Raw genomic sequence first — 20,694 nt, 5'->3', positions numbered from 1 at the left:
CTGATCCTGAGATATCCAGGGAGCTAGTTTGAACTTAACAAGGCCGTATCAGAGAAATAATTATTATTGCTAATGGTATCTTTTCTAATTTATTCTTTTTGTCTTTTCACCCTGTCATTCCTCAAAAGCTTTTTATTACTGATCATCCCTCCCCCAATATGCCCTCTCTTTTATTATCTTCCTCCCCTTTCCATAACCCATTCTGTTCCTATTTTCCTCCAGGGTTAGATAGATTTCTATATTCCTGTGTTATTTTTTCTTTGATCCAATTCTGATAAGAATAAGATTCACTTATTCACTCTCTCTGTCCTTGCTTCACCGTAATTGTAAAAGTTTTTTCTCCCCTCTTTTTTATGGCAGATAATTTACACCATTCCACTTCTCTTTTTCCCTCTCTCCCAGCAAGTTCCTTTCTCATCATTTAATTTCATGATTTTTAAAAAGAAACTATACTTTCATATTCAATTCATACCTGGTCTGTGCCCTCTATATATACTCTTTCTAACTGCCATAATAATGAGAAAGTTTTAATGAGTTACAAGTATTACCACCTCTTGCATGAATTTATATAGATAAACCTTATTAAATACTTTTAATATCACTTTCCTGGTTACTTCCTTATGCTTCTCCAAAGTCTTATACTTGAAAATCTAATTTTCTATTCAGCTCTGGGATTTTCATGGTGAATACTTGAAAATTCCTTATTTCATTGAATGACTACATTTTCTTCTGAAGGATTATACTCAGTTTGGCTGGCTAGGTGATTCTTGTAAAGCTAGCTCCACTGCTCTCCAGAATAACATGTTCCAAGCCCTCCTGTCCATTCATGTAGAATTTGCTAAATCTTTTTTTTTGAATCCTGACTGTGGCTCTGCTATACTTGATTTTTTTCTTTCTGGATGCTCACAATATCTCCTCCTTGACCTGGGAGTTCTGGAATTTGGCTATAATTTATGTTCCTTGGTGAGTTCTTGTGCTTTCTTTCCCAATTGACCAATTTTGCTTTTTAAAGCATTCTTCTGGTTTTTTTTTTGTATGTTCTTTTGCAACCTTCTCATTTATTTTTCTAATTTTTCCTCTATCTCTTTTACTTGATTTTTAAAATCTCTTTTGAGCTCTTCCATGGTCTGAACACAATTCTTATTTTTCTTGGATGCTTTGGATATAGGATCATTGACTTTATCATCCTCTAAGTATGTGTTTCAATCTTCTTTATTACCATAACATCTTTCAGTGGTTAGAAACTTTTTTTTTGGTTTTCTGCTCACATTTTAAACCTATTACTAAGGTTTTAACTCTTTGTTAAATTAGTGCTCTGTTTCCAGAGTGGAAGGTGTGCTTTCCAAAACTTCAGGGATTTTACATAGCTGTTTTCAAAGATTCTTTTAGGAATTTCACCACAAGCATTTTTCCACCCTGGAGTTCTTAGGAATATCCCTGCCTACTATAGTTTTTAGATCTAGTGTAGTAAAGCAATAGCATATTATTTTCCTTATGTTGGGGCCATTGGAGTTGGGGATGTGGCTGTGCTGGCCTGGACTATGCTAGATGTGCACACTGAACTCCTACCCTGTTGCCACAGACCCTTTTTGTTGACATTTCAAGTCTTCCTTTGTGTCCCTGATTGGTTCAGAAGCCTCCAGCACTGTTGCTACTTCAGAGGTCCCACTTCACTGCCATTAGTCCCCTAATAGATGGATTAGCTTTTACAAAGAAATATTTACTTTCAAAGTATAATCACAAATATAGAAACATTCCCCTGAGTGACTTTCTATATTTATGAGAAATCAAATATGACCTATGACACAGAACAGAAATAAGTACTTCAGGTCCATTTATGAGAATCAGAGTAAATGAGAGAAAGACCAATAAAGAAGTCCTTACTCTTACTTTGATTTAATTAATGGTGCCTGTGTTTTTGCCTATGACTTTTATCTTTTAGACACAACAGAAAGAAGCTTAGAGGAAAAAAAAAGTCACTAACTAGAAAAACATGTGTCCTAGCTGGTCCAGTTTTAAAGAAGTAACCTATTTTAGCCAATAAAAGGAGGTTATCTCCACCCATTTAGTAGCAGATACAGCATACCTCCAAGGAGATATATGCATACACAGATAAGCCCCATTACACTTGCATATAAAGACTGACTACATTAACATAGTATTATATCTATGAGAATAACCCAGAAATCATATTGACCCTATATACCAGCACACCAATTTCTACCCTTCTTTTAAGTACTTCATTATCTGAAATCCTTAAACTATTAGAATCTTGAAATTTAACAATTAACCTTGTAATACTATTGAGTGTGAACTTGGGGCAGCTAGATGGCACAGTGGATAGATCAACAATGCTGAAGTCAGGAGGACCCGAATTATAATTCTAGCCTCAGACACTTAACACTTCCTAGCTGTGTGACCCCTGACAAATCACTTAACCTCAATTGCCTCAGGGGAAAATAAAGAAGAATGTGAACTTTCCTAACTAGATTATATGTTTTTGAACCTATTGAAAAAATACATCTATTTATAGACCATTCATTATGTTTTCAACACTGAAGTATATGATAAACAAATATCTAATGGTCTTAACTTGACTTCAATTCAGATTGGTTCAATTGGTTCAACTTTAATTATCTTCCCATTATCAGAATTTATATTTTTTCCTCTGAAAGACATCTACTTCTAAGATGTTAGACTAATGTACTAATTTTTACCTAAATGAAAGAGGAAAAAATACAATTCCTAGATAAAATACTGTGAAAGTAAAACTAATTTCATATCTTTAATTATATTTAAGCATATACAATTAAATTTATCAAAAATGTTCCTTTTATATTTGAGGTTTGACAAAAAACTGTTTCATCAAAATTCTGGTTTTTGTGTTCCAGGAAGAAATACTTGTGAACCATTCTTCCATTTAAATATAACTTCCTTCTTTCTTCTGGTTTTGCTTTTACAAATAACATCAAGACTGACACAACAGCATATTTACTGGCTGGAAACTGGACCAAGATCTTACATTTAGAAAGTCAATAGATGAATTAAGTATATGTTTGAATAAAAAGTGATTCTGTCCTTTTTCTAGCCCTTGCTACTATCACTTCAGAAACAGAGTAGGGTAGATAGCTTTAAGGAAATATATTTCCATTTTTTTTATTATTTCATAAAAAAAGTCATCACCAAGTGGCCAGTCTACTGTTGATGAGACTTTATATACTTAGATTTTTTTCCTAGGAAAAGACTTCGTATTATTAAACCATACTCCAGACTGTGTGTATGTATGTATGTGTGTTTGAATGTGACCCTGAGCCTTATGTCACTAAGAAATTTATGTAAATAAATAAAGTTTTCATTAGATTTTAAAATTATTTTAAAAAGACACTTTTAGAATACTAAAATATTCTAATTACAGATCCTTATCTCTTCATTAAATTCCATAAATCCATGGATAACTGATTTTGCATGTTTCACCAATCTGTAATAGAAGTATTTTGAGGGCATATAAATATATGTGTGTATATGTGTATACATATATAATATAAATTAAATTCACATTTTTTCAGTCATATAATCTCAATTCTTTAAGTCTTCTTAGATCCCACAATTAGTTAAAGTTTACTATTACTTAGACAGTATTGATGTCTTAAAATGGACTTTACAATTCTATAAAGTTTGAGATCATTGAAAGTACATTTCCCTAAACATAAAGAATATAATCTTTTCTCCAATTCAATCATTGGATTAGATGATTGTCCAAATATAGTTCTTTTCCAGAATATATGTCTTAAAAACAAGTCACAGCTGAGGGGGCAACCCTTTTTTTATTTAGTATGGTACAGTAATTATTATTTTTGAAATATGTATTTGATATTGTAGTTATAGTTATAGTATTTCAGTCTACAGTCACTTATATTGAATGTTCCCAATGCTTATAATACATATAAGCAACAATTGACAGTTTGTACTTTTCCATTCCTATGACCCATTCTGACCTATATTAAGTAATTTAAAGACTGCAACTCCCTAATTGAATGGGACTCCTGGCTGATTGCATCCAGAAGGTCCAAAACAAGGTCTCCCATTGCCAATTTGAGTGCTTAAGTAATTTCTGTGGTCAGTAAGGAAATACTTCCCCCACTGAGACTGGTATGGGTAAGTGACTTGGAGAATTTCTCTACTACATCAGGCTCTGATTAAAAATACCCCTTCTAGTGTAATCATTTACTCTCAACCACACCCATTTTTAAAACAGAAAACTTCCATGCTCAGATCACATTCTGTATATGTACTCTCATAGACTTCTTTCCTATTCTACAGGTCCCCTATTAGCTAGCTGAATTTCTTTGCATCTGTCAAGAATTAACCTATCTGTATTGTTATGTAGGTGTGTTTATGTTTTTTTACCTGCTTGCTGCATAATATCATAATAAATGTCATGTTTATACCAGTTTTGCTTGCATCAATCCCCTGTGAATCATTGAACCCAGGTTCTTTCTCCAACCCAAGAAATAAGGTCAAATATAGCAACATATAAGGTCAACTTTAATATTACTATAGATTTCTTAAAGAAGACATTGTAAGATTTCAAGCTTTTGATTTAGTTAATTTTTAAAGCTATAAACGGAAACATTTTTAGGTTCTTTCTATCAATAAGTATTTTTCTTTTTTTTGCATTTTCTTTGGGAAATATTCTATAACAATGATAATAGTGACATCAATATATATCTTCATAAATGACACACTAAACTATGTTACTGATACTACAAATTAAATATATAAACAAGATAGCATGTATAATGTTTAGAATATAATTTCCCGACACAAAATAGCACTTAGTAAATGCTTGATGATTAGGTAGTATAAGGAAAAAAAGATTCATTTCTAAAAACTAGTCATTTAAATTACAAACTATTGATATATTCATTATAATTAATCTTTATCTACTTAAGATTATAATGCAGCTTAATTTTCTGCCATTCAATCCCTTTATACTTATTATGTGCCCTCAGTTACCTTATGTACTGAGAGATAATGAAGTAATTTTTTAAAAATTATTTTTTCATTATTCGTATACCTCACTCATTCAGACTGATTTTCCTTTATTTGTCCAAATTGTTAAGAAGGAGGAAGAGAAGAAAGAACAAAAACAAGAAAAACAAGAACAAAAGCAAGGAGGAGGAGGAGGAGGACAACAAATATACATATATAATAACATATATATATATGTATGTGTGTATATATATATATGTATATATATACATATATATATCTTCTGAAAAAACTGGCCTCTCCCTTTAGATATTTGTGTTTTTTAATTAATAAATGTGAACTGATTTCATCTAAATTTTAAATATTGATCACAGAATATTTTTCTCTGTAAGAATATAAAATTCAATTAGAAGAATTTTAAGTAGCCTCCTGGATAGCCCATTTCTCACAGATCATACAAAGGTAGTTTTGTTTGGAAGGAAGTTTACTGGGTGGAAATGCCAGCTTAAATAATAATAATAATAAATATTTTTATTTTTATTTATCTATCGCTTTATTTATATATTTTGTAATCATCTAGTATGTGATATATCTTGGAACTTCTTTGTTAGAATAATACTTAGAGCATTGAAATAGAAATGGCTGAATTATTGCAAATTTTTTTTCCAAACATATGAGTGCAGTTGATTTATATCCCTCTCTTTTGTATTATGATTGTTATTATAAGGAGAAGGTAACAATATTTCAATGTACTGTTTATTTTGTGAAATGCAGTAGCTAGAAGAGTTCTGAACTCTAAATATGTTAGAATTAAGATTTAGTTCCTTTACTTCCTTAGTTAATAACCTTGCAATATGGAAGATAAAATACACAGAGAAATACACAGATCAACATAGTAAACTCATGAGAATTAAAAAAGGATAATACTTTGATATAAATGTTTTTATATACATATATATGCATATGTGCATATATGTGCAAATACATTTTTCTAAAGCATTTAGTCATTACATTCCACAATTCAAGAGAAAGTGAATGTTCCCTAAATATAAAGGTTGAATATTTATGTATTATACACTATATCTAAAAGTATTTTGAAATTTAGAATGATAATTAATAAATAAAATATGTCCAGTAGCCATCTGCCCCAGTGGGTTCATATGGACAGGGTCTAATTTTAGGGGATGATCACAAGGGCTTATTTTCTGTTTTAGTTCACTGCTGCCACATGGAGTTAACTCTAGGGTGTCTCCAAATAAAACTTAGATATACCTTATTAATAATTTTCCTCCAAAGTAGGTACAGAATGAATACCCATTTCTCATAGAAACACTCTAGTTTATAAATACACATCAGATAGAATTGTCTTTATTACACATAAAATAGAGATAATGCAAAACACTCATGGGAATACACAAATATATGCAAAAAATACACAAAGTACCGAAATAACCTACTTTCTCCACTTCTTAAAACCCTTCATATTTTAGGAAAAAGAAATGCATCTTGTCATTAGGCCTGTACTGCTCAAATCTCTCATAATGTTAGTGATGGTTGGCAAGGTTTTATTACCTTGCTTTCCTAAATCTTGAGTCCTCTTCATAGTTTCTCACACTAGAGGAGTTAGATGAGTGATCTCCTTTCTCCAAAAAGCAAAATGTTCAGAAAATATTCTTCCTCCAGAATACTGGTTCCCAAATTCAAAAACTTGGGAATTTTAAGATGATTTCACTACAAGAATACTCACAAAGGCAAGAAATCTCATTTATCTAGAAAGCAGACTAGAATTTGGGGTCATTTTCCTAACTGATTAAAAATATTCCCTTTACATGATAGTGGGGTTCAAAAATACTGTATATTAGCTCCCATCTTGGGTTTAATGGATATAACTACTTATTTTATAAGAAATTTATCACTGCCCTCGCTACTATATTACTTGACAGAGCTATGATACTTCACAAATACTAGTTGCCGTGCTTTGTACCACTAATACCTCTGAAGATTTTTTTTTTCATGTTAATGGAAAAACTTTCCAAAAGGCTAAGAATTTTCTATCACTCTCTTTATGGTTGGGACAGAGGGACAGTTCCTGTGAAAAGAGTAAATCTTTGTGAAATTCATCCAATCATTTTTTTTTTTTTTTTTTGGAGATAGCCAAAATCAATGGAAAGCATCATGCCCCCTTACTGAAAATACATTAAAAGGTATCGATATATATATGCTTCTGTAATTTATGGTAGGTGATGTTTCTTTGCTCTAGTTGAAGCCTCTTTCTCTGTAAAATAATACGATTGATGAAGGGCTCCTCTTAATAACTTCTCTCTTATCATTATCATCCCTTTTTGCCAACTTGATTTTCCATTGTTAAAGATTTATAAATATCTCTTGAGTTTTGATTATGATTTACCACAACTTACAAATTGTGATCATTTTGTGATATATTTGGAATCTTTGTCACCAAAGTGTTGAAGTGAGAGTTCATCTCTAAGTAAATATTATCTATTTCTGTTATCTGGAATGTCCTCTGTCTATGGCCCCAGAGATCAGAGAGTTTGAGAAACTAAGCAACTCAAGGATTTCATGATTAAGCTCAAATAGATAAAATAGAATCCACTTAAGTTATTCATAGTTATATATGCTTCTTTAAAGACATGCTGAAATGTTTAGGTATCACATAGAAATATCTACTTTATTGTTATTATAATTATAATTATTGTTATCAATCTTTTTGTATTTACTTTTTGAAAAAAAATCCATGAATGCATTATATTGAGAGATCTAGTGGATTAAATATTTTATATGTATCAGAAAATAATTACTTAAATATTAATAGTCAGTTTTAATTAGCCCATTATGAAATATGTTTTATTAAAATCATATTTTACCATTATTTTTGTGAACTTTAATTTAATCATCCCTATGGCTTTATTACTTGATTATCTGTTTTTTCTTTTCTTGTCAGTGCATTATTGCTTTTCTAAGAGTTCAAGGATGTTACCTATCAGTATGTGGGGAAAACTGATACATTCTGAACTAATTATGAAAATATATCCTCAGGTGAACATTGGTCAGCGACTGGAGTTCTAGGAATTTGCAAAGGATTGACATTTTGATAAGATATAAATAGGAGTACAGGAATAAAAAAAATTCAATTCAACCATATCATTTAATAAAATATGAAAATTTATAGATTTCTGATTCCAATAATATTTCAATTTTCTCATTTCTCCTTTAAGAATCAGATTTTAAAATATGATTCTTAGTTGAATCTTATGAAATTAGAATAATATTGCCCATTTAAGATTGAAATATTGATAATATTGTTTCATGCAATATAAATGTTAGTTATTCTCTATATAATGTCTTAAAAGGAGCTTTACAACTTAAACAAATTCTCTCATTATTCAAAACAAAAGTAAAGGCCTTTTATTTTAGGGAGTCCATGTTCTCTGAGATTTTCCACATTGAAGACTGATAGAAGGGGATAAAATGTTCCCTTATATATATCCTGATTTCTAAGTCTTCCAAACTCAGAAAGGAAGAGAGAAAAAAACCTCCTGATTGTTGAACCTTCATTTCTTTCACTCATACTTGATTTAAAATAGTACCTTCATTTTCTGTTTGTTTGTTATATACATCATATCTTCTTGTCAAATGAAACATTAGCTTCTATTTAAATGATACATCCCTTACTTCTCACTAGTTTTCCTTTTTAAGATGTCTTTTTATCCAACCTCTTTACCATTTAGTCTTTTCAAATGCATATTTTCCAAAATATGTGATCTTTTAAGCAAAGAAAACATCCTGCTAATATAATTCAAAATTTGTACATTACCTTTCTTCCCTTTAAAATATACATTGAACATCACAGAATGAGGTTGGGGAAGAGGGGAACCTTTGGAAATTCCAAACATCAAGAAGAAATGACATAATTTGGATTGTGAGACTGCAGATTCCTTAAGGTTTTAACTGATGTCAGTAAATCATATTTGTAGTATGAACTCTCAAGTCCTTTCTGTCCACCCTTCACTGAATGTGGCATTATATAGGCTCAGTTAGATAAAATTGATAATTCTTTGAACTGGATAATCAGAGTTCAGTTCTGGATGTATGCACCCAAATAAGTGAACCAAGTGAGCCTATTTTTCAGTTGTCTTAGTTCAGTGTTTTTTGAATGCATTTGTAACTTGGATTTTGCCTGCACCACACAAGATGAAACTGCTTATTTGATTGCCAGCATTTGGAAAAGCTTCAGAATGATGAAGAAACTTTTTTTTCAAGTCATGAGTAATCTTAAAATGCCTCGCCTTTCTCTTCTTTCCCTGCCCCCAAAGCCATCTATTTGATCTGAAATTAAATGCAGAAAAATGCATTGCATTTTCAATCACAGTCATTTAAAAAACATTAGGAGAACACGAGTAGAAAAAAATAGCTTATATAGCCAAACCATTGAAACCCCCTACAAAGTAGGAGCAATTAGTAGCCTGAATAAGTTATTATACAGCCAAATCCTCCTTCCCCCTTCCTAAGATTACATATGCATACATACATGTTTGTGTATATTTGTAATCTGTAATTCAATGCAATGATGATTTAAAATTCCACAGAAAATGCTTCGAAAAACAAACAAACAAAAAAAAAGTAGAAGGAAACATTGCACTACTGCAGGAAAGAAAAAAAATGTATTTAAAACAACGATGAAAATGGCGTGCAGCATAATTACCTGAAATTGCTATTCGCTTGACACCCTGACACTAATTTTATTCAAGCCATTGGGAAATAAAAATTATAAAAGCACTTCTTTCCAAACGTCAGCCCTTGGGTGGGTGGTGGGTGTTTAGGGGATAGGTAGGGTGGAGGCTGGAAGGAAAGGGTAAACTTTCCAGTATCCAAAAAAGAATTAAACAATCTATTTAGGATAAGCGTCTATATAGATCGACAATCTTTAATGCCCACATTTTTAACGCTTGCCCTGTACGTAGATTGATTTTTTTTTCTCTAGCATTCCCTCAGCAGATGGATTTTTGCTACTGCAGATCAGCAGAGGGTGTCAGATCTTTCAGAGTGCACCAGGCTGGAACGAGCAGAGCTTCTTAGTAACTCTCTGTTTCCCCTCCCCACTCTCGCTTTTTCCCATCTTCTCTCCCCAACCCCCTCTTCTGAGTAATTCAGAAAGAGCAGAAGAAAGAGAAGCGAAACAAAGGAAAGAAAGAAGCGTTAGTTAAGGAGAAAAGAGTGGAACCTCCAAAAAGAACAGAACACAAGAAGAGGGGGAATGATGGACAACCACAAAACGCAGAGATTGCGGAAATTTTGCAGCGCCATTGGCTCGGCAGCTATTCCTTAGGCTGGGGCGTGATTTCAGCACCAAGGGGAACTGGACAGCACCCAGAGGGGACTCCTAGGCTGAGAGCAACAGCAGCAGGAGCCGCTGCAGCAGCAACTACAGCATCAGCATCAGCATCAGCAGCCGGAAACCCTGCTTTGTAACAGAAAAGGCAAGGTCAGTTCGAAGCATAGCCATGCACAGGCACTTCGCCTGTACTACGCTGCACTCACCCTGCTTGTGTGTCTAACATGCACTTGCTTCTAATTCCTAGCATTGTTACTATTCAGATTAGTGAAGACAACTAGCAGAGATTCGACAGTTACGGGTTTATTTATTTATTTTTTTAAAATTTCTTTTGGTGGTTTAAAGGGGGAGGGAGGGGGATTTTTCTACTTTTAAAATTTTTATTTTTGCGTGCCTTGCACTACGTGCCTGGATAGTTTGTGGATTTATTTATTGACTGGCGTCTGGACTGTTGCAGTGTGGGGGGGGAGGAGAGAGGAAAAAATCCACCCCCCCCAAAAAAAAAACAAAAACAAAAAACGAAAGCTCTTTTTTTTCCTTCTTCTTCCTTGGGTTCGGACATTGAAGTGGTAAATGAACTTGAACTGTGTCTGTGACAAACAGGATGGTTGTTGTTACTTTGTGATGAGATCGGGGATGAATTGCTCAGTTTAAAAATGCTGCTTTGGATTCTGTTGCTGGAGACGTCTCTTTGTTTTGCCGCTGGAAACATTACAGGGGACGTTTGCAAAGAGAAGATTTGTTCCTGCAACGAGATAGAAGGGGATCTGCACGTAGACTGTGAGAAAAAGGGTTTTACAAGTCTGCAGCATTTCACTGCCCCTACTTCCCAGTTTTACCATTTATTTCTGCATGGAAATTCCCTCACGCGACTTTTTCCTAATGAGTTCGCTAACTTTTATAATGCGGTTAGTTTGCACATGGAAAACAACGGCTTGCATGAAATTGTTCCCGGGGCTTTTCTGGGGCTGCAGCTGGTGAAGAGACTCCACATCAACAACAACAAGATTAAATCTTTTCGAGAACAGACTTTCCTGGGATTGGACGATCTGGAATACCTCCAGGCTGATTTTAATTTATTACGAGATATTGACCCGGGAGCATTTCGGGATTTAAACAAGCTTGAGGTACTCATTTTAAATGACAACCTCATCAGCACCTTACCTGCCAATGTGTTCCAATATGTTCCCATCACCCACCTCGACCTTCGGGGAAATAGACTTAAAACATTGCCTTATGAGGAGGTCTTGGAGCAGATCCCAGGCATTGCTGAAATCCTTTTAGAGGATAACCCCTGGGACTGCACTTGTGATCTGTTGTCTCTGAAGGAATGGCTAGAAAACATACCCAAAAACGCACTTATTGGACGTGTGGTCTGCGAAGCCCCCACAAGACTGCAGGGGAAAGATCTTAATGAGACCTCAGAACAAGATTTGTGCCCTTTGAAAAACCGAGTGGATTCTAGTCTTGCAGCCCCCCCTGCCCAGGAAGAGACCTGTGCTCCTGGCCCCATTCCAACTCCCTTTAAGATTAACGGCCAAGAAGATCCTGCCACTCCAGGGGCTGCTCCAAATGGAGGTACAAAGATTCCAGTCAACTGGCAAATCAAAATCAGACCTACTGCGGCGGTATCAGCGATCAATGACAAAAACAAACCTCCGGACAGAAGTATGACCTGTCCGGAGATATGCAGTTGTGACCAGATCCCAGATTCGGGTCTAAAGGTGAATTGTAATGATCGAAACGTGAGCAGTCTGGCAGATTTGAAGCCCAAGCCTTCCAATGTACAAGAGCTGTTTTTGAGAGATAACAAGATTCACACCATTAGGAAAGCTCACTTTCTGGATTATCGGAACCTTAATTTGTTGGATCTAGGAAACAATAATATTGCAACGGTGGAGAACAACACCTTCAAGAACCTTTTGGACCTAAGATGGCTGTATATGGATAGCAACTACCTGGATACCCTGTCCCGAGAGAAATTCGCTGGGCTGCTGAATCTTGAGTACCTGAATGTGGAGTTTAACGAGATCCAGCTGATCCTCCCGGGTACCTTCAATGCTATGCCCAAACTGAGGATACTCATTCTCAACAACAACTTGCTGAGATCCTTGCCTGTCGACGTGTTTGCTGGAGTCTCTCTTTCTAAGCTAAGTCTCCACAATAACTATTTCCTGTACCTCCCAGTAGCGGGGGTATTGGATCAGTTAACCTCCATCATACAGATAGATCTGCATGGCAACCCCTGGGAGTGCTCTTGCACAATTGTGCCTTTCAAACAATGGGCAGAGCGCCTGGGTCCCGAGGTGATCATGAGTGATCTGAAGTGCGAGTCTCCGGAAGACTTCTTTAAAGCAGATTTTATGTTCCTCTCCAATGACGTGATGTGCCCCCAGCTGTATGCAAAGATCTCGCCTACGTTAACTTCACACAGTAAAAACAGCACTGGGTTGGCGGAAACAGGGACTCATTCCAATTCCTACCTAGAGACCAGCAGGGTCTCCATTTCGGTGCTGGTCCCGGGACTCCTGCTGGTGTTTGTCACCTCTGCCTTCACAGTGGTTGGCATGCTAGTGTTTATCCTGAGGAACCGAAAGCGGTCAAAGAGAAGGGATGCCAACTCATCTGCATCTGAAATCAATTCCTTACAGACTGTCTGTGATTCTTCTTACTGGCACAACGGACCTTACAATGCAGATGGAGCCCATAGAGTTTATGACTGTGGCTCTCACTCCCTATCAGACTAAAAACCCAGGGCAACGGGTGGGGGAGGGGAGGCGGGGAGCATTTCCACAAGTTTCGCAGCTATTGCAACCCTGAGATTGAAGAAATCTTGACTCTTGTGCTTTGTCTGCTCGCCCACGCCAAAGCGTGATTGGCATCAATCAATCAATCAATAAACCACCCTAAGAGGAGAGAGTTCTGGCCCCTCAGCTCTCTTCTGGAAAAGCCAAACAGTGCAAAGACTGTGGCATAACAAGGGGAACCGAAGCCAGCTCGCTAGCTCTAAAACCCCTTTTGAGAGGCAGCCAAGCTGGGGCAGCGCTTCTTACATCTGACTATGCCCTTAGTGAGCTTTGGAGACTAAAAAGAGGGCAGAAGACAGACTTGGCCAAACTCTTATAGGGCGAGCGATTGTTATTGTCCTATATATATATGTATAAATATACCTACGTCTATATATATAGATAGATATCTATTTTTCCCCTGTGGATTAGCCCCGTGAGGAGGGGGACATGATGGCCTCCCTGCTGACACTTCAGGGACGGGAAGTTGCACGAAGGCATGAATGTAATGTAAATAAATGACTCGGATTCCGAACAAAAAGTGCTGCATGGCTCGCATGGATACAACGCACCCCAGGGACGCTCCCCCTCCCACTCAACCGGAGACAGCGTCTAATTCACACCATCCACCCTCTTACCTGATAAGTCCCATCGTATCAAACTTTCTATAAACAAAATACAGTATAATCTAAAAGTGCCATTTCGCCATTTTTTTTTTGTGATGATAGGCAGTACAGAAAGGTACATTTACTGTGAAAAATAATGTAAAGATTTTATTTAAGACATTTGCATGGATAGTCATCAGTTCATTTTGAGTTAAAAAAAATTTACTTTCTTTGGAGAGGTTTTCCGGGGTTACTTTGATATTTTTGTTTTGTTTTGTTTTGTTTTGCTATTTTTCTATAAGTATCCAATAATGCCTTCCATCTGAATGTAAAATTAGTACCTTTGATTTCTATTATGGTATCAGTGTAAACATTCAAAAAATTAATTCCAAGGCAGTTAAGCATGACCAATTAATGTCACTCTAGTGCTTAGGCTGCAATCTTAATGGTAGCAATTCTGTGCTGGTGTAAATCTTACTATTAAGGAGAAAAAACAGAATCGAGGAAGCACGTGAAACTTACTAATTCTATCCGAGGATTTTATAATGGCATATTTTTTCAGTATTAAAGTGAAAATGTTTTCAACTCTGGGTCCTTATATTTTTCTAGCTTCATTTTTGCAAGTGGCTGCTACGGTATGTGTTGGCAGGGATGGGGGATGGAAAGGAAGGGGGCGGATCCCTTCTCTTGCAACATTAAGGCAGGTTCTCTAATCTTCCTTCTTAACTACCTACCCTTGGTGTCTTTGTTGCTGGCCTATGACTTCTCCTTAAAGTTTAAATCATCTAGTTCCCCTTCTTTCACCCTATTCCCAACCCCGCACCTTGCCTCTCCCCTTCCCCCTACCCCCCTCAATGCGGCAGTGAATCCCTTTATTAATGCTGGAACTCCCTCGCTGCTGCTTCTGCTAGTGCTGCACACACTGCAGATATATTAGGGATGTTAGTGGAAATTTGATTTAATTGACTCTGCCTAGATCGGTCTCATTAAACAGAGTGGAGATTTCATTGGTCAGCACTCCTTGCTGAAACACAGCAGCCCTAATGACTGGCAGTTGAGATGCTACTGGCGATTTGACTTTAACAGCTGCTGGAAATGGTAAAACTAATTAGTGAAGGGAATCCCTTCCCCCTCATAACTGCATCTAGAAAATTGGTAAAGAAAACACACATCTTAACTCTGATCATCCACGTTAAAGAGGTTTTCTCTTAGATCATTTGGCTTTCTGGTAGTGGCCCCTTAATTAACAGGAAAAGCATTGAAGTGCTCAAAGCAATGTAGCTACACCGTTCTTGGCAAAGTCTTTTTGTACATCAGGGACTAACAAAAACTTCAAATACAAAATGGGTCTGCATTACAGTACATGCCTTTGAGAAGTGCAATAAGAAATCGAAGATCACAGACATGGAGGAGAAATAAGTGACAGAAATCTAAATCGAATAGAAAAGGACCTCTGAAATCTTAAGGATAGAAGATTCTTCTAAAACTCATTTTCTAAAGGAGTGTCATTTCACAGAAATGTGATGTTCTGCAAGTTATCTAGTTTATATAGTACTTTTATAATAAAAATTCTATTATTAAATGCAATTATTCCCCAAACTATTTCTCATTTTCTGCTTTGATTTTGGTTATAAATTGTTTATTTTGGTAGCACATTCAATGTGAGTGGGATTATTATCTACTAGCAACAAAGGTCATGGATTTTTCTTTTGGGGATCATTAGGCCTTTTAGGTGAATATCCAACAGGCTTCCTTAGATTAGTATTAGATCTTTTTTATTTTTTGCAATATTTTAAAATCAAGAAAAATGAAAACAAAATAACAAACAGGACACTAGCAAAATGTAACATTACTTCAATAACAGGTATTATTAAGTGAAAAACATTTGTTCCTAAAAAACTAATAGCCTAGATTTTTACTTAGGTTTTCAATTTGTAAAATGTTTTAAAAAGGATATGAATTTTCATCTTCTTTATTCATGGTATAGCATGAATTTATTCTAGTCTATGTGTGGTCCAATATACTTTAAGAACTCAGTTGAGGAAATATTAGATTATTAATATGTTTTATTAATTTCTGCATTTGTATTTAATAAACCACTAAAATTCCTATCATTTACAAAATGATGGATAGAGAGTAGCTACATAATTTTAATAATATAAAAGGGTCTAGAAAGGGTGTATTCATTTTACAGATCATACATATGCTGCTCATCATGACAGATATAGTACATCTTAAAAGATGTTACTCTTTATGTTTATTCCTTCAGAGACTGTAAAATAATGGTCATTTAAAACTTGGGTTGTCTTTGCCAGGATTGTGTCTAAGAAGAATAGTGTATTTAATTTAGGACAACAAAGATTTATGAATTGCAGCAATTTATGCGTTCAAAGACACTGAAACAAAATTAATTAGATATTGATTCTGATAAGATTAGCATTGCCAGTGTTATAATAAATAAAACAACATATAAAAAACACATGCAGAGAAGCAGAATGAATAATTGCTCAAATATATCCAATGACTGACGATATAGAACATTTATTATTTAGACAGCCAAATGTTTTATTCATTTTGATAAAGTATCTCTGTCATAATAATATATATTCTATTTGCAGGATATATAATGCATGCAGTCTCCCTACTTTTGTTTAGATGTGCTTAGTCTCTTGTGGGATTTTTGTTTGTTTGTTTTATTCTTAGGTTTTTTTTTTTTTTTTTACACTTTAAAGATCCTGTATAACTGTAGTGTCACATGCAGTGTGTAAAGTATGTTGCTTCCAGTCGAATCACTCTTCAATTCATCAAAGCAAAAGTGATTTCACTTGTGCAGAATGTAAAAGGGAAGAAGACGGAGATATCTTGTTTAGTTCAGTTGCTTTAAAGGAATAGCTGTACTGTTGTTGTAGCTAAGAATATCTTAGAATTTAAGTAGTTGCCATAGAAATTTATCCTTTAACTATTTTATATGTTTATGAAGCAGGTAGCTAGAAAAGTTGATTAAACAGTAACATTTTCTCCCTTAAAAGAAAAGATAGCAAGCTATGTATTCGGTGTATGTCTAGATAGGATTGTTGTATTTTACAATATAAATTTAAAGTCATATCGGTGATTCCAAGATAGTGTGTTTGGTTTTGGGTCATGCAATGTTGTTAACAAATGTTTTCCTATTTGGGTAGAGGTCTCAGCAAATTTGTTGGGAGTGAGGAAAAGTCAAAAGGACAAAGGAAGTATCTATAAGGCATTGATGGTTTCCATATCAGGTTCCCTGCTAGCTCTTTCAGAAAAAGCCATTCATTTTGTTTGTATGCTTGTGTTATGACAATATAATAGGAATGTTTAAATGTGCTAATGGTTTAATTATGTTATTAATTTGAATTTTAGGCCATTTTTCATTCAAAAGTGAATGTGATTCAAATTACTATAAACTGTTGTTTATTTTAAGGATTATTAGCTGTTATCAATAAGTAGTGAGTTGCCTCAAAGTGGTATGTGAGCCACATAAAAGTGGGTAAACATTGACAAATTTGGGATAATTGCCTGAGATTATATTGCAGTTATAAAAATAACACAAATATGGATTACTTATGCAACTAACACATAGCATAGTGGGTTACTCCTTAGTACAGAATTAATCCTTAGTGTTCAACATCTTGAGGAAATGCCATCACATTGTTCCATAGTTTCCATAGTTCCATAGTTCCATAGTTCCAAAAACCCTAAAGAATGATTCCTTATTGAGGTTCATGTTACTTAGGCTTGAGTGCAGTGCTGGCCCATTATAGTGATCTATCAATAGTTTCATTAGTTTCAAATATCTTTCAATATTTTAGACAATAAAAATATGGCCATAAGTACTTTAGGTTTCAAACTGAAATGGACATAAAGGAATTATATAGAGTAAGGCAAAATGAAGCCCATTGGTCTCAATTATTTATTTTACTTTTTCAAAATGTATTTTGAATTTAATTACCTATAATTGAATTTATTTCGTACATTACTTCATTTTTCTTAGTCACAGCAAATCTTAGTGCAATTAGATTATAAAATATTTTATTTAAAAAATTCTCCAAAATGGAGGCATTTTATATCTGGATATGACAATAAACTAAAACTTAGAATATATGAATATAACCTAGAATATATCTAGGTTATAATTTATTCATTAAATCAAATATTTTTGAGTGACTATTATGTATAAAGTATTATGATTCTGGGAAATGAGGATGAACTAAGATTTTTGTCTCCGTTTTTAATAAGTTTACATTACAGCAGAGGAAATATTGTATATATGCACATAACAAGCTAGAATAAGATATGTCAAAAAAAGGTATCCTGAAAACATCTTTATTATGATTGATTTTTTTCCCCTGCTGCACAATTTTTAAAAAGGTACAGTAAATTTGAGCTCAATTATGGGCCAAATAAACAGAAACTTTTAGGATAGTTCACAACAGATAATGTATTTTTCCATTTGTTTTATTTTACTTTTTATCACAGTGTGACTTCATTTTTATCTAGAATGGTATGTTTTCATTGATACCAAACTAAAATGGAAATTAAGTCCATGGCTTTCTTAACTTATGAGGTTATGAATTCCAGGATAGTTGATTGGCTATGCTGAAACAGTCCTTTAAATAGACAATTAATTCAATGACAAAATCAATGAAACTAATTATTTGGCCTTGAGTACATATATCAATGGGGAGTTGAAAGAATTTTTCATTTTTTTTTTAACTTTCAGCCAGTTATGATACCATAGTAAATATCCAATACTAATTTTGAATATGAGTAATTTACGCATGCCATAATTGTTTGCTGTATAAATATTAACTTGCATTTATATTTATATTAACACAATACTCAAACTGTCTGAAAAGAAAGGTAGAACAATGGTAAACATGATTTTGTACTATTAATTTACATCTAAAAGAGGTAATAATAGGTACAAACATTAATTTTTTGCTATTTCTTTATAAAATTTATGTTATTTTTGGTTACATTTATATTAGCAAGTATTCTATAATCTACATTTCTTATTTTACAAAATATAATCTTTAATATTTTGTTTACTTGATATATTATTATTTATAAGTTAGTTGTCTTCTGAATATTATAGGAATATTCAGGAGTAGTACAGCTACTTCTAAACATCTGGAGTTGAAGAATCTTAAATGAATGAGATTCAATTTCTGATTCTCTGACTCATGCTCTCTTCCTTTTCTTTTTTTTCTTGGTGGAAAGGATCCTATTGCATCATATTGATAAGAAAAAAACACAATTTATAGTAAAAAAAAAAAAAAACTATAGCAAATGATAAAAACAGAATCCTTAATATCATCAAAGATAAAAAAAAAAATTGATTTTGAGTAATCTGGGAAAGAAATAGAAAAGCTGCCCTGTAATTATTCATTACATCTAGCATTTGTTATTATAAAGTTTGACATATAATAATTTTTCACACTTTTAAAAGTGTTTGATTTGATCTTTTACTGATATTTCTACTCTAAGAACAATGCAAGAACATTGTTATGATAGAAATAACATTGGCTTGGAATCTCTTTTATTTGCTTAGTTTTATAAGTTTAAAATCACTTCAGTTCTCTAAGTCCATTTCTAGGTTTATAAAATGGTTGCTAAAAAAAAAACAAAACAAACAAACAAAAATACAAAACTTGTATCAATTACCTTACAGGAAATAAAATGAGATAATTTACAAGTAACTGTGAAATATAACAAAATAGATTTATTGGGATAACATTTTGATTAATAACTTACAATATATGTTTTAATAGAACACATTTACTTTAGAAAATTAGTTTTATCATTAAGTAGGTATATGGGTTAGTGATAAGGATGATACATTGTTATAGGATCCATCATGTTTTAATCTGGTTTAGTTTGTTGACTATGTTTTTGAGTCATTTTATTATCCAATTTTTATATGCCATATTGGATAACATTTAAGGCTAATCTGATTCAGTTATTGATATAAGTAACTAGACTAAATAGGCCATTGTTGTAGTTGTTGGAATCAAATTCTAAAATGCTGATATAAACAGCAGATTAATGCATATAACTCCTTATCATCAGTTGAAGTTAAGGAAAAAGAGTTTTAACTATTCCAAATCATTTGTTTTCTAATTCAGACAAAGACTTACCGGTGTCTAAAAACAAAATTTTCATGATGTGATGATATATATTCCATTGACTTTATTCCAGGTTCCTTTAATAACACTTATAGATTTGATTTAACTGATTTAATTGAATTAATCCTTTAACTTATCAATATAATGTTAGTCAAGTCCTTTCACTTCTCTGGGGCTCAGTTTCCTTATCTTTCCAGTTAAAGGTTAGAATAAATAATCAGTAAACCTAGTTCTAGCTCTAAATCACATAATTCAATCCACATAATCAATGTTATATGACATTGATACAGATTGATCCTCAATTAAACTAACAGTTTTCTGATTGAATCAAAATACTGCTTAGCTTCAGAATTTTCTTATATGATAATGTTCACCCAAATTTTCATTCAATAAAAAAATCTACATTTTTTTCATCAGTAAATTTTTGATTCCTGAAATTTTTATTTTTCTCCAGAATAATAGTCAGAAATCTAATGATCAAATTTCCTGTCACAGATAATATTTAGTATGATTGAGATTAAAACATAACAAGCATGATATTTGGGAAGAATATTGTGTCTTATGGCTAGGTATTATTGGGAACAATATTAGAAGTCAAGTAACATCTGGAAAAAGCAACCATCCACAAGAAATTGATTATGTGTAATGGTATGCTACTATCATAACACAAAATTTATAAATTTAAATTAGCAAAAACTCATAACAATGAGTTTTTGAGCATTATTTACATGTGAGTATCAGTAAAAGCTAGCCAGAAAACTATGCTCCCATTTCTTACAACAATTTTGTATTAGATATTATGAATCCAA

General features: G+C 33.5%; 1 protein-coding gene across 1 annotated transcript; it reads left to right on the top strand.

The window, feature by feature from the left end:
- The first annotated feature begins 9,941 nt into the window (after window positions 1-9,941).
- On the top strand, window positions 9,942-14,321 carry SLITRK1 (SLIT and NTRK like family member 1). The gene has a single exon (XM_003765801.4). The coding sequence runs from the start codon at window positions 11,002-11,004 to the stop codon at window positions 13,090-13,092; it is 2,091 nt and encodes a 696-aa protein (XP_003765849.1). The 5' UTR covers window positions 9,942-11,001; the 3' UTR covers window positions 13,093-14,321.
- Window positions 14,322-20,694: the final 6,373 nt, after the last annotated feature.

Source organism: Sarcophilus harrisii, chromosome 3 (assembly GCF_902635505.1).
Source record: "Sarcophilus harrisii chromosome 3, mSarHar1.11, whole genome shotgun sequence".
NCBI classification, from domain to species: domain Eukaryota; kingdom Metazoa; phylum Chordata; class Mammalia; order Dasyuromorphia; family Dasyuridae; genus Sarcophilus; species Sarcophilus harrisii.
This window is presented reverse-complemented; position numbering and strand designations above follow the sequence as displayed.